At 39.1% G+C, this 23,902-nt stretch overlaps 1 protein-coding gene across 5 annotated transcripts in view; it reads left to right on the top strand.

Annotated features, from left to right (window-relative positions):
* ARHGAP32 (Rho GTPase activating protein 32) overlaps positions 1-23,902 on the top strand; it is a 411,930-nt gene that overhangs the window by 284,283 nt on the left and 103,745 nt on the right. For all 5 annotated transcript variants that reach the window (XM_049857308.1, XM_049857307.1, XM_049857306.1 and 2 more), the window contains 3 exons: positions 16,507-16,644; positions 22,191-22,283; positions 23,366-23,488. In XM_049857308.1, the coding sequence (XP_049713265.1) occupies positions 16,507-16,644; positions 22,191-22,283; positions 23,366-23,488 (354 nt within the window). The remainder of the gene's footprint in view (positions 1-16,506; positions 16,645-22,190; positions 22,284-23,365; positions 23,489-23,902) is intronic.

The following is a 23,902-nucleotide window of genomic DNA, read 5'->3' as shown; positions in this document are numbered from 1 at the left end:
TTTTTTAATCCTGTCACTGTCTGGTGGAAACCCTGGTGGTGTAGTAGTTAAGTGCTACAGCTGCTTTTCAAAAGGTTTGGCAGTTCGAATTCACCAGGCACTCCTTGGAAACTATGGGGCAGTTCTACTCTGTCCTATAGGGTTGCTATGAGTTGGAATAGACTGAACAGCACTGGGTTTGGTATTTTGGTTTTGGTCACTCTCTGTCTTTTTTATGGGTGCATTTAGGCCCTTTACATTGAGTGTAATTGTTGATAGGTGCGAGTTTGTTGCTGTCATTTTGTAGTGCCCTCCCCCCCTTTTTTTTTTGCAGTACTGACATTTTCTTTGGTACTCTTACTCTCCTGTGCTGAATTCCTTTTGTTTGTGATTTTTTTTTGTGTGTGTAGATTTTGTTTTTACCGAGACTTTGTTTTTCTTCTTTATTTTGATTAGTGGGTTTTTTTTCTTTTTTAACTTTCTTTGTGGTTACCTTGAAGCTTATCTTCCTGTGTTTGAACCAGTCTATTATTACCCGGTATCCTCTTTCCTTACTTTCCATCAGGAAGTTCTATACCTACACTATTTATTCCCTCTTTTATTGTTCTGACGTTGTTGTCGTTTACAGGCTAGCCTCTCTGGTTCTCTTTTGTAATACTTTTGGTTTTGGATAGTCCTTGAGAGTTCATTTCCTAGGTTTGTATCTGGCTGGTGGTCTGATGTTGATTCAGGCTGTGGTCTGATGTTGGTTTCTGTCAAACCGAAGGATTCCCTTTAATAATTCCTTTAAGTTTAGTCTGGTTTTTACATATTACCTTAATTTCTGTGTATCTGCAAATGTCCTATTCACCATCATATTTGAGCCAGAGTTTTGCAGGATATATTATTCTTGGAAAAACTACATTTTCTTAATAGGCAGACCTGGTTCCACAGATTTTCTTACACAGAATGGGTTTCAAACCTGAACCCTATTTTAGCTTCATTTATTCTCTAGCCAGACACTTCTTTAGGGTCTCCGTATCATCAGTGAATTTAGCACATTTTTAGGTGGTTTGCAAATTATGTGTTGAGCTTTGTAATTTCATGAATGAAAATCCGCCTAAAAGATCAGACTTTTTCTGACACGAGACAGTTTTTAAGAAGTCGAAAGAAATCAGTCCGTGGATATAAGAGGAAATATGTTTTGAAATACATTTCCCAGTGTGTGGTGTTTTATAAAGTTCTGATGGTTATTACTGTATTTTTGTGCAAATAATACACGCCTTCTGTGTTTGCCAACTGCATCCTCCCCCTGTCAGGTATTTTTCTGAGCGTGCTATGTACATTTTTACAGCAACATATAAAAAAAAAAATGGCATAGTGGCATTTATGAAAATAACTCACAGGGCATGGCCTGGTTGGCAAATAAATGTAGACAATGTGTATTATTTTTGACCCTTAACCCTTGCCTTGTGGAATCTTTGATATAAGTAATTTATAAGGATATCCTTTTTGTCTTTTGAGTCACTCAGTGTTTGGAGATCAGTTCTTTTTTCTGGTAAATATCCTAGATATTTGTTTAGAAGCTCTGTTTCTACTTCTAGTATGTTCAGCCCACATTACCTTCTTCAAATTAGAGCACCTTCTCCAAATTAATAGCTAATGTTTAATGAGCTGTTTCTATTTGTCTGGTCCTCTACTAAGCAATTTTCATTGCTTTACTTGATTTAATCCTTAAATAGGCCCATCCCCACTTTACAAAATGAAGAATCCGACACTAAGAAGGGTTAATAAATTGCTGAATTCAAAACAGCTAGTAAGTGGTAAAGCCAGGATTAAGAATCAGGACATTCTGATCCTAGAACCAAGCTTTTAGCAGTTTCCTAATTTCAAGGGTGGTAGGAGCCTTGGTGGTACAATGGTTAAGTGCTTGGCTGCTTACATAAAGTTCTGCAGTTCGGACTCACCAGCAGCTCTGAGGGATAAAAGACCTATCTGCTCTGCTTCTATAAAGATGAAAAAACAAAAACTACACCTGTTGCCATCAAGTTGATTCCGACTCATAGTGACCCTATAGGACAGGGTAGAACTGCCCCATAGGGTTTCTAGACTGTAATCTTTGCGGAAGCAGACTGCCACATCTTTCTCCTGTGGAGTGGGTTAGCTGGTGGGTTCAAACTGTTAACAGCCAAGTGTTTACAACTGTGCTGCCAGCACTCCTGTGTAAAGATTTTAGCCTGGAAAACCCTGTGGAACAGTTCTGTTGTGTCCTGAAGGGTCATTCTGAGTCTGAATTGACTCAGTGTCACACGGCAACAACAAATCTGAATACTGTCATCATCTATGCAGGTAGTGTAAGTAAGGGAAATGGGTGGGTGTGGTAAAGACTTTGGCAAATTGTGGTGCAGTGGTTAAGAGATCAACTGTTAACTAAAAGTTCAGCAGTTTGAATCCACCAGCTCATAGTTGGAAACTCTATGGGGCAGCTCTACTCTGTCTAATAGACTCGCTATGAGTCACAATTGACAGGATGGTAGTGATCTGATGCTGTGTGTGAACGTATTCAAGTACAATTTTTTAAAACATTACAAGCCAAACCCAGATCTGAAGACAGAATGGACAGATTTAAAATACTGTGGGGAATGGCAGTAAGGCCTTCTTCAGATGAAAATTTAAATTATTATATTGGACGTTTATTTTAATCCCTATTCTTTCACATACACCTGTGAGATTTTGAGCAAATTGTTTGATCTGTGATTAGGGTCATAGAAAAGGAAATAAAATCCTATGTTACTAACACAGGAGTGCCAAATGAATTGCCTTAATTTCTTTCCCACTTTATTCAGTTTTTCTATATCACACTCAGTTGCTGCTGGTTTTAGAAACCCCATTGACCTTTTTCTGGATGCCTGTTTTGGTTTTGTTAGAATAAAAATTTTGTATCTATATAGTGAGTATTACCATAAGATAAAAACTGAGGTTTTGCATCATAATTTTACCATTACAGTTGATTGATACTCTGATAATTGATAATTTGATTGAATTCTGGTTTTAATGTAAATGAAATCCTGTATATACAAAAATATCCAGTATTGCTATAGTTACTGAATATAATTCTTGTTTCTTTCTTGGTGAGAATTTTCTGCTCTCTGAAAGCTCTGTAAGGCAGTCCTCACTTACACACCCAGCCATTTTTCTTACCTACACTACCTGCATAGATCCTGAAAGTATTTAGATTTACCACCCTCAAATAAGGAAACAGCTAAAAGCTTAGCTCTCAGATCAGAACACGAGGCATTGCTAATTCAGTGGTAGAATTTATTCTCCCCTTCCATGCAGGAGACCTGAGTTCAATTTCAGGCCAATGCACCTCTTATATAGCCACCACCTATCTATCAGTGATGGATCGCATGTTGCTGATACTGAATGGGTGACAGCGGAGCTTCCAAGCTAAGACAGACTCAGAAGAAAGACCTTGTGATCTTCCAAAAATCAGCCAGTGAAAACCCTATGGATCACAATGGTCCAATCCATAACTAATCACGGCGAGGGCGCAGGACCAGGCAGTGTTTTGTTACATCTCCAGTTCCTAACCAATCATAGGGATGGCACAGGACCAGGCAGCATCTTGTTCCATTGTGCATGGGGTCACCATGAGTCAGGGCCTGAATTGACAGCAGCTAACAACAAACAATTAGAATGTCCCATTTCTTAATCCTGGCTTTACCACTTACTAGCAGGCATGAATGGTAAAAATGACCATGCAAGCTGAAACTTTGCCTAGAGGTCTTAGTAATGAAAAGGAAAACTTACAATTGTCCCATGATCTTAAATATTTTTTTTTTTTACTAAACATAAAAATTCTCTTACTGTCAATTATAAATGTATGGGAAATCAAAAAGATATGTGTATAGTAAAACTAGTATTTAGTTAAGCTGTAATTTAAAACATTAGAAATATTAAGAATTAACATGTTTTACTTCTTCAAAAATTCATCAAGAGTAGTTTGAAAGAAAGCTTTCTTTTCATTATGTAACAAGTATCTTTCTCCTGCCTTGGATAATCGTCATGCTCCTTTATAAACTTGGATCATCTTCCAACATTTTATCCTTTGTGATTCACTGTTGTGAAATATCCCTGAGAGTTATTTTAATGTGACGTTTCTTTACCAGCATTACTTCCTCTGGGACATCTTCATTTTTTTTTGTCATAACCACTTTCCTCATTTCTGCTGGTTAGTTCACCTTCACTGAGTTCCTCTGGCTGTATGTCTAGAATATGTCAAATGGTGGCACTGTTACCATCTTTACAACTAGCTTTTTCATCTACAACTCCATTTTCATTCAATGCAAATTTCACTTCCAGGGTTACCACTTTTTGTTTCTTGTTACAGTTAGCCAGTTTCCTCTTTCGGTTATCCATTTTTATAAAATGATAGGTGGATTTATCACTGGGGGACAAGGAGGCAACACAGTCACACAATTTGCTGTGTGAACAACAGATACACAGTGACTCATCACCCACAGATTGTGAAAGAAGTGACGTGACTGGTTACTGATCATGCTGAACATCTCTTATTTATGTAGTGATTTTGTAGACTGAAGAGTTAGCGGTGAAATTTGTACTTTATGCAATTACAGTTAATATATCATGGTAACTAAAATTTGAACTGTGTTGTTGGGGGACTAATATGTAATTAACCATTGTAATGAAATTCATGTATACTGGAACTGTGCAAAGCAAGGACTGCCTGTATGTAGAACAAAAGATTAGTTTTCAGAATATATATGTATTTTAAAGGAACTGCTAAAAAACATGAAATCGACAAAGAAAAAAATAGGCAAAAGGCACGAACAACTTCAGAAAAGAAGGCACAGAATTTATTAATGATGCAGAACTTCATTAGTAATTTAAATGCGTAACGTATGATTACTTACAAAGTTTAGCATCACTTCATAAATTTCAAACTAAATTTAATTTCAAATTAAAACCATACCGCAACACTACACCTTCTAAAAATTGTCAGAAATTAGGAAGTATAACTGTTGCAAGTGTCGGTGAAAATATGAAGTAAGGGGGAGCTCTCATTCATTGTGGGAAACAATTTGGCATATTGTTTTTGAAGTTGAAAGTTTGTATACCCACCAACCAGAAGTTCTGCCCCCAAATTTATATCTGAGAACAGCGGTTCTCATATATTTTGGTCTTAGAACCCTTTCACAAGCTAAAGAGGTTTTGTTTATGTTGTTAGGTGCTGTCGAATAGGTTCCAGTCAGCGAATCAAACTGGTTTGAAATGGTTTAGTCATAGCCTACAGAAACAAGGGCAGCATACAGTTGCATAACAACTAGATCTCTTGCATGTTGGATTTTGACCAGAGTAGGAAACAGGTAGCGATTCTTTTTGGAACCGCTGCCTGTTTTCTGCTCTGGTCAAAGTCTAACACGGTAGAGATTTGGTTGCTGAGGCGGAGCAATGTGGCACAGTAGACAGACACACCATGCCACAGCTCTGCATCAGAGACTCGGAAAACTAAGTAAAACAGATGCAGATGTCAGTCCTGGAACCCTAAGCATCAAATGAAGGGTCAAAGAATTAGATCAAACACCAAATGGAAGAAGAAACTGAAGGAAAACAGAGAAGGAGGAGACATAACACGGCACATCTTAGAGCATAGCCAGCAATGACTCTGTACAGGGAGCACATAAAGGCAATTTCATGGAGCTCCTAACAGGAAATAGAGTACCCACTAACTAGAAAAACATGCTTTCCCATCCCTCATTCACTGCCCCGTACGCCACTCCCACCCCTTCCCGGTGGGCCATGCTGTGCTGCTCTGGTAGAGAACTACTAGCTGTCACCCCAGGTCTGCCCTGCCACCACTTGCTAGCCCCCTCCGTCCTTTTTTCTTTTCTTTTTTTCCTTTCTTCCTTTTCTTTCTCCCTCCCACTTATCCTTTTATGCCACCCTACCACTTCCCAATGGTCTTGGCTGGAGACCTACTGGCCTGCCTTCACCTCGGATCCTCCTCATCTGACCCACCAGCTTCCACAATGCTATTTTTCCCCTTTTCTTCCTTTTCTTTCTCCCTCCCGCCTAACCCTGTACACCAGTCTTATCCCTTTCTAATGGGCCACGCCGTGCTGCTTGGCTAGAAAGTGACTGGCCCGCCATCACCCTGAGTCTGTCCCACCCTCACTCACTAGCTCCTACCGTACTATTTTTTAATTTTTCCCCTTTCATGCTTTTCTTTCTCCCTTCCACCTAGTCCTGTATTCCACCTCTACCTTTTCCTGCCAGACCTTACTTCACTGCTGTGGGTAGAGAGCTACCAGCCTGTCATTGCCTCAGGTCCTACCCTCCCCACCTGCCAGCGCCTGCCACTTTCTCCCCCTCACCTAGCCTTGTATGCCACCCCACCCCTTCCTAATGGGCCATGCTGTGCCGCTCGGCTACAGACCTACCAGTGTGCTGTCACCCCAGATCCACCCCACCCCCACTCACTAGCTCCTGCTGTGCCATTTTTTCCCCTTTCTTCCTTTACTTTCTCTGTCTCACCTAGCCCGGAAAGCCACTCCCACTGCTTCCTGGTGGGCCATGCCACACTGCTTGGCTAGAGATCCACTGGCCCACTGCCACCCCAGGTCCACCCCATCCCCACCCATTGTGCCATTTTTTTCTTTTTCCCCTTTCTTATGATTTTCCCTCCCATTTAGCCCTGTACACCACCTCTACTTCTTCCTGCTGGGCCTCACTGCACCACCATGGATAGAGAGTCACCATCTGTTGCCACCGCAGGTCCCACCAGCCCCCACCTGCCAGCTCCCACTGCTTTCTCCCCCCACCTGCCCTGTATGCCACCTCTACTCCTTCCTGCCAAGCCATGCCCACCACTGTGGATAGAGACCCACAGGCCACCTACCACACCGGGTCCACCTGCTGCACCTGTTTTTCCTTTCTTGCTTATCTTTCTCTCTCCCACCTAGCCACTTCATCCCCTTTCCCGTTGGCCCCCAGATCCGTCCCATCCCCACCTGCCAGCTACCTTTTTTCTTTCTTTTTTTTCGTCCTCTCACCTACTCCTGTATACCACCCACACCTTCCCACCAGCCCTCTCTGGGCCACCACAGTTAGAGTATCCCCAATATAGGCCCACCACCGCACTTGGTCTGAACTGCCCAGCCCCACCTACCACTCGACCAGCTGCTGAACAGTAGAAAGTGAGCCTGTATCACTCCCTGTCTGAAACCTCCGCCTATCTGGTGAGAGGCTGGGAATGTTCCCACATCGCTGGCAAACAGCACCCACCCAGACTGCCCTCAGCCACCTTGCCAAACTAGTATGCAACGAAGTATGCTCACTCTGCTGTTGCCCTTTCCACCCAGTCAAGATGGTGAGAGCTGTTGTGCCCACAAACAAGGAGGAAGCAGCAAAGCACGCCTGGCCACCCACCCAGACATATCAAAACAAAACAAGAAGCAGGATGAAATAAATGAGTATACTGTCAGTAAATAAAGAAAATAATACCATAATGCCTCAGAGACAGCAGACAATATCAAAACATATTAAAAAAGCAGGGCAAGATGGCTCCAGCAAATAACCAAAATAGTCAGATGACTTTCTGGTAGAAGAAAAGGTAGTGGAACTCCTGATACGAAATTCAAAAGACTAAAATTTGGGGCTCCCTGGTGGCGTAGTGGTTAAGTGCTATGGCTGCTAACCAAAAGTTCGGCAGTTTGAATCCACCAGGCCCTGCTTGGGAACTGTGGGGCAGTTCTACTCTGTCCTATAGGGTCACTATGAGTCAGAATCAACTCAACAGCAGTGGGTTTAAGAGATTAGGAAAGAGATCAAGGAAAACAGACAAAACCAAGGAAAAAATAGACAAAATCATGGACAACACAGACAAAACCAATGAAAACAGCCAAAATCAAGGAAAACACAGACAAAGGAATAGAAGAATTCAGGAAAATAATTACAAGAACAGAATGTCAAAGTAAATACTAGAAATCATACAAAAACCGCAATTAGAAATACAAAAACAGCAATTAGAAATCCAAAATTTCACAAATGGACAACTCAATAGAAGGTCTTAGGAGCAAATTTGAAACATTAAAAGACAGAATCAGCAAGGTTGAAGACAAACCAATGGATGCCACTTTGTTTGAGGAAAAATCAGAAAAGAATGAAGAGAAATGAAGAAAACCTAAGAACTATGTGGGACACAATTAAGAACAAAAATTTGCTTGTGACTGAAGTTCCAGAACAGGGAGAGAAAATGGAAAACACAGAGAAGATTGTTAAAGTTTTGCTGTCAGAAAACTTCCCAAATATCATGAAAGATGAAAAGTTGCATCAGGTGGCTCAATGAATGCCATATAGGATAGACCCCAAAAGAAAGTCACCAAGACATATCATAATCACACTTGCCAAAACCAAAATCAAAGAAAGAATCTTGAGAGCAGCTTGAGAAAAACAAAAAGTAACTTACAAAGGGGAAACAATAAGACTAAGCTCTGATCTCTCAGCAGAAACTATGCAGGCAAAAAGGCAATGGGATGACATATGTAAAACCCTTAAAAGAAAAAAACTACCAAGCAAGAATAATATGTTCTGCAAAACTCTAGAATATGATGGCAAAATTAGGGCATTTCCAGATAAACAGAAGCTAAGGAATTCCTAAAAACCAAACCAAAGTTACAAGAAATATTAAAGGGAGTCCTTTAGTTAGAGAGCCAGTTATTGAAGAAAATCTAAACAGACCCATAACAGGAAAGTAAGAGGAATGAAGAAAACATCATCACAATAAGGCAGACAACAATCAGAGTCTAGGACACAGGATAGCATCAGCCAGATACCAACCTAGGTAAAAATCTTCAATAATAAAGCTAAAGACCTTAAAACAGGGAAACAGAGATGCCGATCTATAAATGACAATAAGATCAAAACAATAAAAAAGTGGATACATAGTGTAGGTATAAAACTTTCAAATGTGGAGGAAGTCAAAGCGAGACCAAGTAATAAAAGACTGGTTCAAACTTAGGGCACATTTCAAGGTAACCACAAAGAAAGTTAACAAACCTACTTACCAGAGTAAAAAAGAATAAAAAGATAAAGTTTTAGTAAACACAAAATCTATAATAAAATCTATAATAGCTAAAGAAAATTCACAATCAAGAGGAACTCAGTACAGGAAAATAAGAGGAACAAAGAAAACACCACCACAAAAAAAAAAAGCACAACAATATGACAGTAATAATCTCACACCTATTGATAACCACACTGAATATAAATGGCTTAAATGTACCTGTAAAGAGACAGAGTGTGGCAGAATGGATTAAAAATGCACAGCCTACCAATATGCTGTCTAAATGAGACACAGCCTAGACACAAAGACGTAAATAAATTAAAAATCAAAGGATGGAAAAAATATATCAAGCAAACAGTAACCAAAAAAGGACAGAAGGGGCATAACTAATCTCAGATAAAATAGACTTTAAGGCGAAATCAATCATAAAGGACAAGGAAGGGCATTATATAATGATTAGAGGAACAGTCCACCAAGAAGAAATAACCTTAATAATTTCGCATCCAATGACAGGGCTTCAAAATAAATTAAAAGGCTTTAACAGCACTGAAAAGAGAAATAGTTCCACAATAATAGCAGAAGTCTTAAATACACCATTCTTGGCAAAGTACAAAACATCTAGAAAGAAACTCAACAAAGACACAGAACACCTAAAGACCAAAGTCAACCAACTCGACCTTATAGACATATATAGAACACTGTATCCAACAGCAGCAAAGTATACATTCTTTTCCAGTGCATATGGAACATTCTCCAGAATAGACCACGTTTTAGGCCACAAAGCAGCCCTCAATAAAATCGAAAACATTGAAATAATACAAAGCATTCTTTCTGATCACAATGCCATAAAAGTAGAAATTGGTAATAGGAAGAGCAAGAAAAAAAAAAAAGAGAGATGGAAAATAAGTACCACCTTGCTTATAAATAATTGAGTAATAGAAGAAATCAAAGAGGGAATAAAAAAATTTGTATAATCAAATGAGAATGAAAATACATCATATTAAAACCTTGGGACACAGTAAAAGCAGTGCTCAGAGGTCAGTTTATACCAATAAACATATACATCAGAAAAGAATAACGGGACAAAATCAGAATGTTCACCCTACAACTTAAAGAAATAGGAAAAAAAAACAGCAAAAGAAGCCCACAGGCACAAGAAGAAACGAAATAATAAAGATTAGGGCAGAAATAAATGAAATAGAGGACAGAAAAGCAATAGAAAGAGTCAAAAAGACCAAAAGTTGGTTCTTTGAAAAGATCAGCAAAATCGACAAACCATTGACCAAGCTGACAAAAGAAAAACAGAAGTAGAAGCAAATAACCCAATTAAGAAATGAGATGGGGGACATTACCACAGACCCAACTGAAATAAAAAGGATCATAACAAAACACTCTGAAAAACTACTCCAACAAATTTGAAAACCTAGAGGAATTGGAAACATTTCTAGAATCACACTACCTATCTAAACTAACAGAAGCCGAGACAGAAAACCTGAACAGATTGAAGAGGTAATTAGAAGAAAAGCCCTGGCAGCTTCACTGGAGAATTCTTCCAAACATTCAGAGAAGAGCTCACATGAAGTATTACTCAAAGTATTTCAGAGCATAGGAAAGGATTGAATTATCCCTGAATTCACTCTGTGAAGCCAGCATAACCTTGATACCAAAGCCAGGCAGAGATGCCACAAAAAAGGAAAATTACAGATCAGTATCTCTCATGAATATTGATACAAAAATTCTCAACAAAATTCTAGCCAATAGAATTCAGCATCGTATTAAAAAAAAATATATACCATGGCCAAGTGGGATTCATACCAGGTATGAAAGGATGGTTCAACATTAGAAAATCAACCAGTGTAATCCACTACATAAATAGAACAAAAGAAAAGAATCACATGATCATCTCAATCAGTACAGAAAAGGCATTTGATAAAGTCTAATATTTGTTACTGGTTAAAACTCTCAATAAGATAGGTATAGAAAGGAAATCCCTTAACATAATAAAGGCCGTTTATACAAAGCCAACGGCCAACATCATTCTCAATGGAGAGAGGCTGAAATCATTTCCCCTGAGAATGAGAACAAGCCAAGGATGCTCTTTATCACTACTCTGATTTAACACTGTGCTGGAAGTCCTAGCTAAAGCAATAAGGCAAGAAAAAGAAATAAACGACATCCAAATTGGAAAGGAAGAAGTAACACTATCCCTATTTGCAGATGATATGATACTATACATAGGGAACCCCAAAGATTCCACAAGAAAACTACTGGGACTAGCAAAAAGATTAAGCAGAGTAGCAGGATATAAGATCAGCATACAAAATTCCATTGAATTCCTGTACACCAAAAAAGAGAATTTCGACAAGGAAATCAGGAAAACAGTCCCATTTATAATAGCCCCTAAAAAGATAAAATACTTAGAAATAAATCTAGCCAGGGATGTAAAAGATCTCTTCAAAGCAGTCTACGAAACACTACTGGAAGAAACCAAAAGAGACCTTCCAAAGTGGAAAAAACATACCATGCTCATGGGTAGGAAGACTCAACATTTTGAAAATGTCCATCGTACCCAAAGCGATCCACAGATGTAATGCAGTGCTGATCCAGATACCAACAGCATTCTTCAACGAGTTAGAAAAACTGGTCACCAGCTTTATGTGGAAAGGAAAGAGGCCACAGATAAGCAAAGCATTATTGAAGAAAAAGTATATAAAAAGTCCTCACCTACCTGATCTCAAAACCTACTACTGTGTAGCCGGGGTAGTCAGAATAACCTGGTATACTGGTAAAAGGACAGACACGTAGACCAGGGGAACAGAATGGAGAGCTCAGATGTAAATCCATCCATCTGTGGTCACATGATCTTTGACAAATGACCAAAGTCCATTAAATGGGGAAAAGACAGTCTTTTTAACAAGTGGTGCTGGCAAAACTGAATGTCCATCTGTAAGAAAATGAAACAGGCCCTATACCTCACACCATACATAAGAACTAACTCAAAGTGGATCATAGACCTAAATACAAAACGATCATAGACCTAAATACAAAACCTAAAATGATAAAGATCATGGAAGAAAAAAATAGGGACAATGCTAGGGGGCCTAATACATGGCATAAATAGAACACAAACCGTAAGTTACGAGGCACAAACTCGTAACGAGATAAATGAGATAACAGGAAGCTCCTAAAAATTAATCACTCATGCTTATCAAAAGATTTCACCAAAAGAGTAAAAAGAACCTGCAGAGTGGGAAAAAAATTTTGGCTATGACATCTAACAACAAGGGTCTAATCTCTAAAATCTGTGTTGTTGTTGTTAAGAGTGCCATCGAGTCGGTTCCAACTCATAGCGACCTTATACAATACTTCAATACCTCGACAACAAAAAGACAATGCAATTAAAAAATGGGCAAAGGATATGAACAGACACTTCACCACCGAAGGCATTAGGCAGCTAATAGACACATGAGGAAATGCTCATGATCATTAGCCATTAGAGAAATGCAAATCAAAACTACAATGAGATGCCATCTCACCCCGATAATACTGGCACTAATCAAAAAAACCCCCAGAAAATGACAAATGGTTGGAGAGATTGCAGGGAGACTGGAGATCTTATGTGCTGCTGGTGGGAATGTGAAATGTTACAACAACTATGGAAAACAATATGGTGCCTCCTTAAAAAGCTAGAAATAGAAATATCATAAGATCCAGCAATCCCACTCCTTGGAATATATCCTAGAGAACTGAGAGCCGTCACATGAATAGATACATGTACACCCATGCTCGTTGCAGTAGAGTTAAGTAATTATCAGAAATAGAAACCTGGATAATAATTAACATGTGAAAAGATGCTAATCTTCATTGGTAATCAAGGAAAAAGGCAACTTAAACCCCAATAAAACCAAACCCACCACCGTCAAGTTGATTCCGACTCCTAGAGAACCTACAGGACAGAGTCGAACTGCCCTATGGCGTTTCCAAGAAGCGCCTGGCAGATTTGAACTGCCGACCTGTTGTTTAGCAGCCGTAGCACTTAACCACTATGCCACCAGGGTTTCCAGGCAAATTAAAAGAAGATAAAATTTCACATCTGTCCAGTTGTTGTTAGGTGCCATTAATCGGTTCTGTCTCATAGTGACCCTATGTACAATAGAACACCATCCAGTCCTGCACCATCCTCAAAATTGTTGTTATGCTTGAGTCCATTGTTGCAGCCACTGTGTCAATCCATCTTGTTGAGGGTCTTCTTCTTTTTTGCTGACCGTCTACTTTACCAAGCATGATGTCATTCTCCAGGGACTGGTCCCTTCTGATAACATGTCCAAAGTATGTGAGATGAAGTCTTGCCATTCTTGCTTCTGTGGAGCATTCTGGCTGTACTTCTTCCAAGACAGATTTGTTTGTTCTTCTGGCAGACCATGGTATATTAAGAATTTCCACCAGCACCATAATTCAAAGGCATCAGTTCCTCTTTGGTCTTCCTTATTCATGGTCCAACTTTCTCATGCACTATCCAATTGACAGTATTAAAGTCCGATAATGCCAGGTTTGGCTTGGATTTGGAGGAAATGAGAACTCTAATATTGGGTGAGTAAATTGGTATTGTCACTTTGAAGATGAAGTTGGCAAATTTGAAATAAAGTTGATGATGGTCATACAGTATGATTAGCAGTTCCAGGTAACTGCCATGGAAAATCTCTCACAAATGAGCAGGAAGATGCATGAATACGCTCAGGCAGTGTTGCTTATGATAATGGAAAGTGGAAAATACCTGCTCCCTTTCCGTAGAGGAAGAGAAAAATAAAGGGGCATTTGCTTCTACAATAGAATTCATTTCTGCAGCTATTGAATAGTTGAGCTACACATATCAGCTTGGAGAAATGTCAACATGATGTTGAGTTAAAACTTCAAGTTCCAAAATGATGGGAATGATGTATTGTTATATGAAATTTAAAACAAGCATATACATAGTTTATGGATAGAAGCAGGCATGCATGGTAATGGTGCACATGAACTGCAGTCCTTAGCTTTAGAAATGAGTAGACAAGAGAATGAGGTTTTATAATTGCAGTGACCGGTTTATAAAAAAAAAAAAGAAATTTCAAAACTTTGAAACATAAAAAGTTAACACCTGTTTAATGTCTGTGATAAATACATAGATACGTGCTAAATTATTTTTGTGCTTTTCTATATGTTTGAAGCGTTGCACAATTTAAAAAATAATGTGTAAGTGTGAAAGAAAAAAATTGCAACTGTGTGATAAGAGGTTTTTCTTTCTTCTTCTTGTTTTTATTTTGTTTTCTTTTTCCAGCCTACAAAAGGAGTATTTAGTTCCCAGTGGTCTGGGAAAGCTCTGGGTAGGGGGAAGCAGTAGAACTGAGAAAACAAAGGCGTTTGCTTTAGCAAACAGCATAAGAAGTCCTTCCATGGCAGGAGGAACACCACTTACAAAATTGTGGGGCAGAAGGAGAGCGTGTGCCTCATGAATTGACTAATGCAGTTGATTGAGCATAACTGGAAGCCAAGAAAGGTCAATGGCGGGAGAATGCTTGAGATCAGGCTGGAAGTTTGGACAGGGCACAGGTGATGAAAGCCGCAGGTGTGTTTGGACTTGATCCTATGAACCAGCGAGTCCCAATTCAGGCCGGTCATCAGAATCAGCTGGATCCCGTTCGATACTCATTGACTTAGCAGTCCCTTGGTCGTGCAAGGAGTCTCTGGGTGGCACAAGCGGTGAAGCACTCAATCACTGACTGAGAGGTTGGCAGTCCAGACTTACTCAGAGGTGCCTAGCTGTCTGCTTCCACGAGGTAACAGCCTTCAAAATCCTCCGGGGTGCAGTTCTAGTCTGCAACACAGGCGGTGCTATGAGTCAGAAGCAACTCGGCGCTGACCGGCTTGTTTATGTTTTTGGTTGAGAGGTGCTAATGGTTAACGTGTTTTAATGTGCTTCACTGCTGACCAAGATGTTGGAGGTTCAAATCCACCCAGAACCACCTTGGCAGAAAGTCCTGGTGATCTCCTTCGAAAACATTAGCCATTGAAAACCCTGTGGAGGAGCACAGCTGTACGCGGACACACATGGGTCAGAGTTGTCTTGCTGGCAGCTGGTTGGTTTGGAGTAGGGACCAGAGAGAACAGGCACCGGAGACTTCGAAAGTCTCTGCATTGTCTGTTATTTCATCCTCATAACCCTCTGAATGAGGGAATTGGTATTGCTTCCCATCTTTATAATAGGAAAGTGTGGTCCGAAGTGGAGTTAGACAAGTTGATTGTTAATTCTTGGTACACTTGTGGTTAGAATTCAGGACTTTGTCCATAAAGTGATCCCTTTTGCTTCTTCCCCATCTGGCTGGGGTAAATGTGGAAGAGCTATACTAAAAATGGATAGTTCAGTTCTCAGATGGTTGCTCTGGAGGCTTTTTCTCCCAATCCCTCCACATTTTTATAGGCTGAAAGTCTCCACATAAAATTAAATTGCAAAGTTAAATGGTATGCTGTCAGGACCTGCTCATCATGGCTGACCATGGGAGCTTTTGAAGGATTTTTAGTGAGTGTGACCTGAGAAGCTTTGCGTTTTGGATTTGGGAGGGGGCAGAAGGAAATTGTAGGCAAGGATACTTAACCAGTATGCCAGGTAAGAAATGATGACTGTCTTTACTAAAGCTTGGGCTATAAGATTAATAGGAAGTGATAGATTCAAAAGAACATTAGACAATAATATCTAATAAATATGTTCTATCAGTGTGATTTTTTTTAATATTTTTAATGAATTTATGAGATTGGGCAAAGAAGAGAAGAAAGCTTGAGAGACTGAGAGAGCTAATGGGCTCTGGATGATACATGCATATCCAAAAAACCAAAAAACCAAACCCACTGCCGACTCATAGCAACCCTATAGGACAGAGTAGAACTCCCCCATAGAGTTTCCAAGGTGCGCCTGGCAGATTCGAACTTCTGACCTCTTAGTTAGCAGCTGTAGCACTTAACCACTATGCCACCGGGGTTTCCACATGCATATAGGATGGTTATAAATGAAGCTTTAATAGTTTTGATTTTGAGTATATTTCCAGTCTCAGTAAATAACCTGATTTTATTTTTCTTTAATTTTACATAATATTCTCCCACTCGAAGTTATTTTATAGTTTTTTCCATGGGTTGAAGGTCATATGCTCTCTTACCATCCAGCTGTTATTATCCTCAAAGAAAGTCAGTAGTCTTTGACCAGTGATAGGAAGAGCATTAGTGGATAGTTCTTATTGTCCATTATTTACCATTTAATGTAGTGTAGCTCTCTAGAATGTTTTGGAGCTTATCTCTTTATTATCAAGTTAACAGAAGCTTCTCGTTAGAAAATATGAAACCTCATGAGTAAAATACCGTTACGGAATAACACCTGATCCATAAACATTTTCCTGTAGAGATGAATAATAGGAGTGCTTTTTTCTTATTCACAGGGCAAAAGTTGGATTGTTAAACGAAGTTATGAAGATTTTCGGGTACTTGATAAACATCTTCATTTATGCATTTATGACCGACGGTTCTCCCAGCTCTCAGAACTTCCCCGTTCTGATGCCTTGAAGGATGGTCCAGAGGTAAGCATCTAGCACTTTGTAGAAGTAATTGCTTTCTATGAATTGGCAGAAAAATGTGTATGCTAAAATAACAGCTTATATTGAGCACTATGAATAGGATGATTTCTAGGATCATGTAACTGTTTCATGTCTGAAAAATTGGTAATGCTATCTAAGGTATTTATAATTAAAGTAGGTTCAGTCTATAATTTTATACAGAAAAAAAAGCCTTGTACCACAGTATATTAATGAGCAATATATATGGGCAGACTGTTCTCCAAAGAGAGTAAGAAATATGGAAGCAAATATCTGGAAAAATGTTGATCTCACTAATAACGAAAGAAATAGATATTAGGATAACAACACTTTTTGATTAGTTCATGGAGGCAGGATATGACCATGCACCTAGCACCACTCCTGTGAAAAATTTCTTTAAAAATATAAAAGTGTTTTTTTTTTTTTTTTTAAATTAAAAAGGGGAAAAATTCTTTATAGCACCAGAAGACAAGAAGTCCTGTAAGAGAATTAAAAACGTGTGAGGAATCTTTGAAGCAGTTGGAATAAAGTTTATAGGGGAGAGAAAATACAACCTAAAATCATGTGTAAGAGGATGACTACAGAAAACAGGTAACAAATCTTAAACACAAAAATGAATATACAACCAAGAAGTGCTAAATAATTGAATAAAACCAATAATGAGAGACACCAAACTGAATAAACAAGACAACTGAGAAAATAGCAGAACAAATAGAAGGCCTTCAGGAGTATAATTACTAACCTCAGAGTGAAAGCAAGACTGTCACATTCATGAAAGGGAACAGATTTTTATAAAACTGAAATAATTAGGAATCTGGGAAATGAAAATACGATTACTTAAGGTAAATTAAATAATAGCCAACCTTAATAGCTGGACTGTGTTCAAAATAGACACAATTTAAGCAAGGATTAGTGAGTGGGCAGTTTAAGCCAAATAATTTATAAGAATACAGGCCCCCAAATGGAAGAAAAGGTAAAAATATTGTTAGAGTCTTGGATAGGAAGACCCAACATAGTAAAAATGTCTATTCTACGCAAAGTGATCTATAGATACAATGCAATCCCAATCCAAATACCAGTGACATTTTTTAATGAGATGGAGAAACAAATCACCAACTTCATATGGAAAGGGAAGAGGCCCCAGCTAACTAAAGCATTACTGAAAAAGAAGAACAAAGTGGAAGGCCTCACCCTACCTGATCTTAGAATGTATTATACTGCCATAGTAGTCAAAACAGCCTGGTACTGGTACAACAACAGGCACATAGACCAATGGAACAGAATTGAGAATCCAGACATAAATCCATCCACATATGAGCAGCTGATATTTGACAAAGGCTCAAAGTCTGTTAAATTGGGAAAAGACAGTCTCTTTAACAAATGGTATTGGCATAACTGGATACCCATCTGCAAAAAAAATGAAACAAGACCCATACCTCACACCATGCACAGAAACTAGCTCAAAATGGATCAAGGACCTAAATAAAGATCATGGAACAAAAAATAGGGACAGTGCTAGGAGCCCTGATACATGTCATAAACAATATACAAAACATTACTAACAATGTGCAAACACCAGAAGAGAAACTAGATAACTGGGAGCTCCTAAAAATCAAACACCTTTGCTCATCTAAAGACATCACCAAAAGAGTACAAAGATTACCTACAGACTGGGAAAAAGCTTTTAGCTATCACATTTCCAGTCAGCATCTGATCTCTAAAATCTACATGATACTGTAAAAACTCAACAATAAAAAGACAAATAACCCAATTAAAATATGGGCAAAGGATATGAACAGGCACTTTACCAAAGAAGACATTCAGGCTGCTAACAGATATATGAGGAAAAGCTCGCGATCATTAGCCGTTAGAGAAATGCAAATCAAAACTACAATGAGATTCCATCTGACCCCAACAAGATGGGCATAATCCAAAAAGCACAAAATAATAAATGTTGAAGAGGTTGTGGAGAGACTGGAACACTTATACACTGTTGGTGGGAATGTAGAATGGTACAACCATTTGGAAATTGATTTGGTGCTTCGTCAAAAAGCTAGGAATAGAGCTTCCATATGACCCAGCAATTCTACTCCTTGGAACATAATACTAGCCTTCACACGAACAGATATATGCATACCCATGTTCATTGCACCACTGTTTACAATAGCAAAAGGATGGAAGCAACCAAGGTGCCTATCAATGGATGAATGGATAAATAAATTATGGTATAGTCACACAATGGAATACCATGTACGCAATGATTAAGAACAACAATGAATCTCTGAAACATTTCATAACATGGAGGAATCTGGAAGACATGCTGAGTGAAATTAGTCAGTTGCAAAAGGACAAATATTGTATGAGACCATTATTATAAGAACTCTAGATAAAGCTTAAAGACAGAAGAAAATATTCTTTGATGGTTACAAGGGTGGGGAGGGAGGGAAAGGGATATTCACTAGATAAAAAAAAATTTTTTTTATTTTTATAGTAGACAAAAAATTATTCTATGTGAAGGGAAGGGCAACACACAACACAGGGGAAGTCAGTACAACTGGACTTAATCAAAAGCAGAGAAGTTTCTTGAATACAACCAAATGCTTCGAAGGCCAGAGTAGCAGGGGTGGGGATCTGCTGGGGACCATGGTTTCAGGGGACACCTAGGTCAATTGGCATAACAAAATGTATTAAGAAAACGTTCTGCCTCCCCCTTTGGTGAGAGGCATCTGGGGTCTTAGATGCTAGAAAGTGGCCATCTAAGATGTATCGATTGGTCTCAGCCTACCTGGAGCAAAGGAGAATGAAGAACGCCAAAGACATATGGTAAAGGTGAACCCAAGAGACAGAAAGGGCCACATAAACCAGAGACTCCATCAGCCTGAGACCAGAAGAACTTGATGGTGCCCAGTGGGATGCAGATTTCAAATTCTCATAAAAAGACCAGGCTTAATGGTCTGACTGAGACTGGAGGGACCCTGACGATCATCATCCCCAGGCCATTTGTTAGCCAAAGATCAGAACCATTCCAGAAGGCAACTCTACAGACAAGAATTGGACTGGATGGTAAGATAGACAGTGATATTGGTGATGAGTGAGCTTTGTGGCTCAAGTGGATGCTTGAGTCTATGTGGGAAATTCCTGTCTGGTGGTGAGATGAGAAGCAAGAGGGGGACAGGAGCTGGGTAAATGGACACAGGGAATACAGGGTGGAGAGGAGGAATGTGCTGTCTCATTAGGAGGAGAGCAGCTGGGAGTGCGTAGCAAGGTGTGTATAACTTTTTGTATGAAAGACTGACGATTTGTAAACTTGCACCTAAAGCACGATCAATCAATCAATAATAAATAGAAAAGAGAAACAAATAAAAATATTGTGAGAGTATACTTGAGAATCATGGACAATATATCCACAAGTTCCTAATTCCCTTTCATAGGAGTTCTAGGAGAGAGTGCTTGGAAGGAATAATTAAAAATTAGTTTTAAAAAATCCCCTAGAACTACAGAAAACCACGTTTCTTCAAGTGGTAATGTGTACTGAGCAAAAAGACTCACAGACATTAGAAATTCTGTAGTGAAATCCCAGAATGCCAAAACAGAGAAAATGCTAAAAGCTTCCAGATGCAAAAACTTTCAGAGGAAGAACAACTATATTGGTATTAGACTCTTCCTCAGCACAATGGATGCATAAAAACAGTGCAGGGGCATTTTCTAAGTTCTGAGGGGAAATAATTTCACCCTTTAATATATTCCACGGCAGTTAAGTGGGTAGGGCAGAGTAGAAATGTCATCAGTCTGACATGGACTGACACTGCAGCAGCGTCTCAGGAATGTCTCAAAACCGCACATTTTTTTGTAACTTGGTGAGCCTAGAGGCTCTCTCTCCATTTCCCTTATCTGCCTATGTGTTTCATTTTTCTCTTTCAACTGTTTTAGAATGTGGCCACTATCAATAAGTCCCAAGTTTCTTTCTCCTCATTTTAAGAGAACAGCCAGCTGGAGCTGGAGTTGGCACAATTCCTAATTCCTGGATAACTTTTTTTTTAATTGTAGTAAAATATCCACAACATAAAATTTGCCATTTTAGCCATTTGTAAGTGTATAATCCAGTTTAATCCAGTGGCATTACTCACATTGTAACTGAATGCTGGTTCTTGTCCTGTACTGTTAGCCAATTGAAATAAGATGGACCTCACACCACCAGTTGCAAGGGAAACAAAGTGGAAACTTATTGTTTGTAAAAACAAGGAGCAATGTGGAACCTAGCTGCCAAAAGACCACAGGCTCCCTGCACCAGGGGAGCTTGGAGATTTTATGCCCCCCAGTCCCCAAGGGGTGGGATTGAGGCCCAAAATCCAACACCCCAACCCCTCCCATGTCCATATTTGGAGATCCAGGTGCTGAATCACTTGGCATGCAAATGGGCTTGGTTGCAGCTGTGTGGTGGAAAACATCTTCTGGTCCTGCAAAGTTCAGAGTTCAGGTCTGGTGTCATGTTTGGGGCCATGGCTCTTCAGGTCTTGCGCATGTGCCAGGATCTTGGTTGGACATGTGTGGGATTTCGGTGCCAAATTCAAACTACCGTTAGGGCCACAGCCCAGTCGGGCCAAACTGCATTTAGAAACTGCGGCTTGGCAGGCTGCAAGGAGGGGAACTGTGGCAGAGAGGGGAAAGCCTTAGCGGTGGCTTCAACATCATGGTCTTGTACTACCATCACCACTGTTTGTTTCCAAAAATATTTGATCCCCCTCCAGACAGAAACTCTGTACTCATTAAACAATAATTCCCATTTCTCCCTCTCCCAGCCCATGATAACCACTGATTTACTTTTTGTCTTTATACATTTGTTTTCTAGATATTTTATATAAACGAGATCATATCTCAAGGTCCGTTCTTGCTGTAACATGTATCAAGACTTCATTCTTTTTTATGGTGGAATAATATTTCATTGTACATGTGTACCACATTTTGTTTATCCCTTCGTCTGTTGATGGACACTTGGGCTGTTCTGCATTTACTCTTTTTCGATCACATTCTGGGACCAAACAGCTGCCCATGGTATAGTATCATGTGTGGTAAGAATTGGCAGCTCCTGCCACATCGACTTGACGGCACTGGGTCTGGGCCACAACCATGTGAATGGAAGATTATAGCAGGTCCTGGAAAAAAGGATTTCAGGGAAGCAGGGCAGGAAAAAAAAAAAAAAAACAGATATGTACCTGGTATAACTGTCTTTTTGCATTTTCAGTACAAAAATGAAAAGAGAAAGCAATAAAATTAGAAGCTATAGACTGTTATAACCCCTGCTGATAAGGGGTTAATAAAGTTCTAATGAAACAGGAACTGAATTACTGTGTACATTCTCCATAGCTTCAGTTCACAGACATGTTATGCCTCTGGGAAGAATCCTCAGTAACTATTAAAATGCCTGAAGATCTGAAGATTTTTTTCCCTCAGAGACTGTCAGTTTACACCAGTTCACCTATGAGGAAACCTAGTACTTTAAGTTACCACTAATTCTTTCTCTTTCTTTTTAGTCAGTAACTCAGATGCTTGTGGCTTACCTGGCACGCCTTTCAGCTATTGCTGGCAACAAGATCAACTGTGGACCTGCCCTTACTTGGATGGAGGTATTACTGTTTCACGGTTATTAAAGTTTACTTTAAATTTATCTACAGAAGCAGTTTAATTTGTAATTTAATGTAAGAGGGAACTTTGATAGCCATTGAGTTTTAGGAATCAGAAAAATGGAGTTTATTCTCATCTGGAGGGTTAGCTATGTGATGCATGAAATAGTTTTGTCTCAAATCTTTCTTTGATATCCAGGAAAACTAATTTGAATATATTTTATGACTCTCAGTTGATACCTATTGTTTTAATGTTTACTATATTAATGTATATATTTAGTTAGGTAAAGTATCAGATATATTTTCAGTTGACTTAGTAATTAGAAGTATTTTTCAGTCATTTATGGATAACAAGACAACCTTTTAAAGAGTCTGATGTAAGAATAAGTCTTGAGTGAAACATGATTATTTAGTAAATATAAACCAAAAACCAAACCCTATAGGACAGAGTAGAAATGCCACCTGGGTTTCCAAGGCTGTAGTATTTATGGAAGCAGACTGACACATCTTTCTCGCACAGAGCAGCTGGTGAGTTCAAACTGCCAACCATTTAACCACTGTGCTACCAGGGCTCCTTCAGTAAAAAAAAAAAAAAAAAAAAAAGTAGATATTTATTCTCAGTTTACATATGTAGAGTTACATTAATTGTTTACTTTTCTCCCTCCATTGCAAATTGGGAAGGCAGGATGAAAAGTAGAAAGAATGTAGAACTTAGAGCGAGGTTGACTTGCATTGAGATCTTGGCTCTTCGTTATTGGCTGTGTGATCTCAGACAGATTATTTACTCTCTCATAAATTACATAACCTCATTTGGCTTTAGCATCTTCACTTTTAAACAATGAGAAGGGTGATAATTACATTTTAGAATTATAAAGATTAAATTAAATCATATTGTTACATGCATAACACAATGACTGGCATGTATTGTGTTACTCAATGTTAGTTTTCTGTTTTGTTTTGTTTTGTTCTTTTTAAGACTCTTTGGGTCAAGTGGCTCCCTAAACCAACTTGAAGTTTTATAAATAGTCAAAGAAGCATCAGTCCCATTTTGTTAAGCATCTCAGAGTGCATTTTCCTTGTTACAGATTGATAATAAGGGGAATCACCTTCTAGTCCACGAAGAATCATCCATTAACACGCCTGCTGTGGGTGCTGCCCACGTTATCAAGAGGTACACTGCCCGGGCCCCTGATGAACTGACCTTAGAGGTAAATAACTTCAGCGTACTCTTTGTGACCTGGTCCCTGCTGTCTCACCAGCCTTATCTTTAACTGTTTTAATCATTCCTTCATTAAAGTGAAACCTGTCCTCCAGGCTTTTCCATACTTTCATTATCTTTCATCCTGGAATGCCTTCCATTTTTGTTTAAAGACTACTCATTCTAGAAATCTCAGGATTTACCTCCCATTTCTTCTGGGAAGTCATCTCTGATCTCAGTCCCGCAAATCCATGCAAATCCATACCCCGCCCCCAAAAAAGCCTGATTGAATGTCATTCTTAAGTGTTCCCATAGTGTATCTGTGAAAAATCACTTCTTAGGTTTACTCATAATTGTTCTCCGAATAAACAGTGATCGTCTTGAGAGTAAGGTCTGAGTCTTTTAGTCCTTGTGTTATATCCAG

Source organism: Elephas maximus, chromosome 17, assembly GCF_024166365.1.
Source record: "Elephas maximus indicus isolate mEleMax1 chromosome 17, mEleMax1 primary haplotype, whole genome shotgun sequence".
NCBI classification, from domain to species: Eukaryota; Metazoa; Chordata; class Mammalia; order Proboscidea; family Elephantidae; genus Elephas; species Elephas maximus.
The sequence above is the reverse complement of the archived record's forward strand: the minus strand, read 5'-3'. Positions and strand labels throughout refer to the sequence as shown.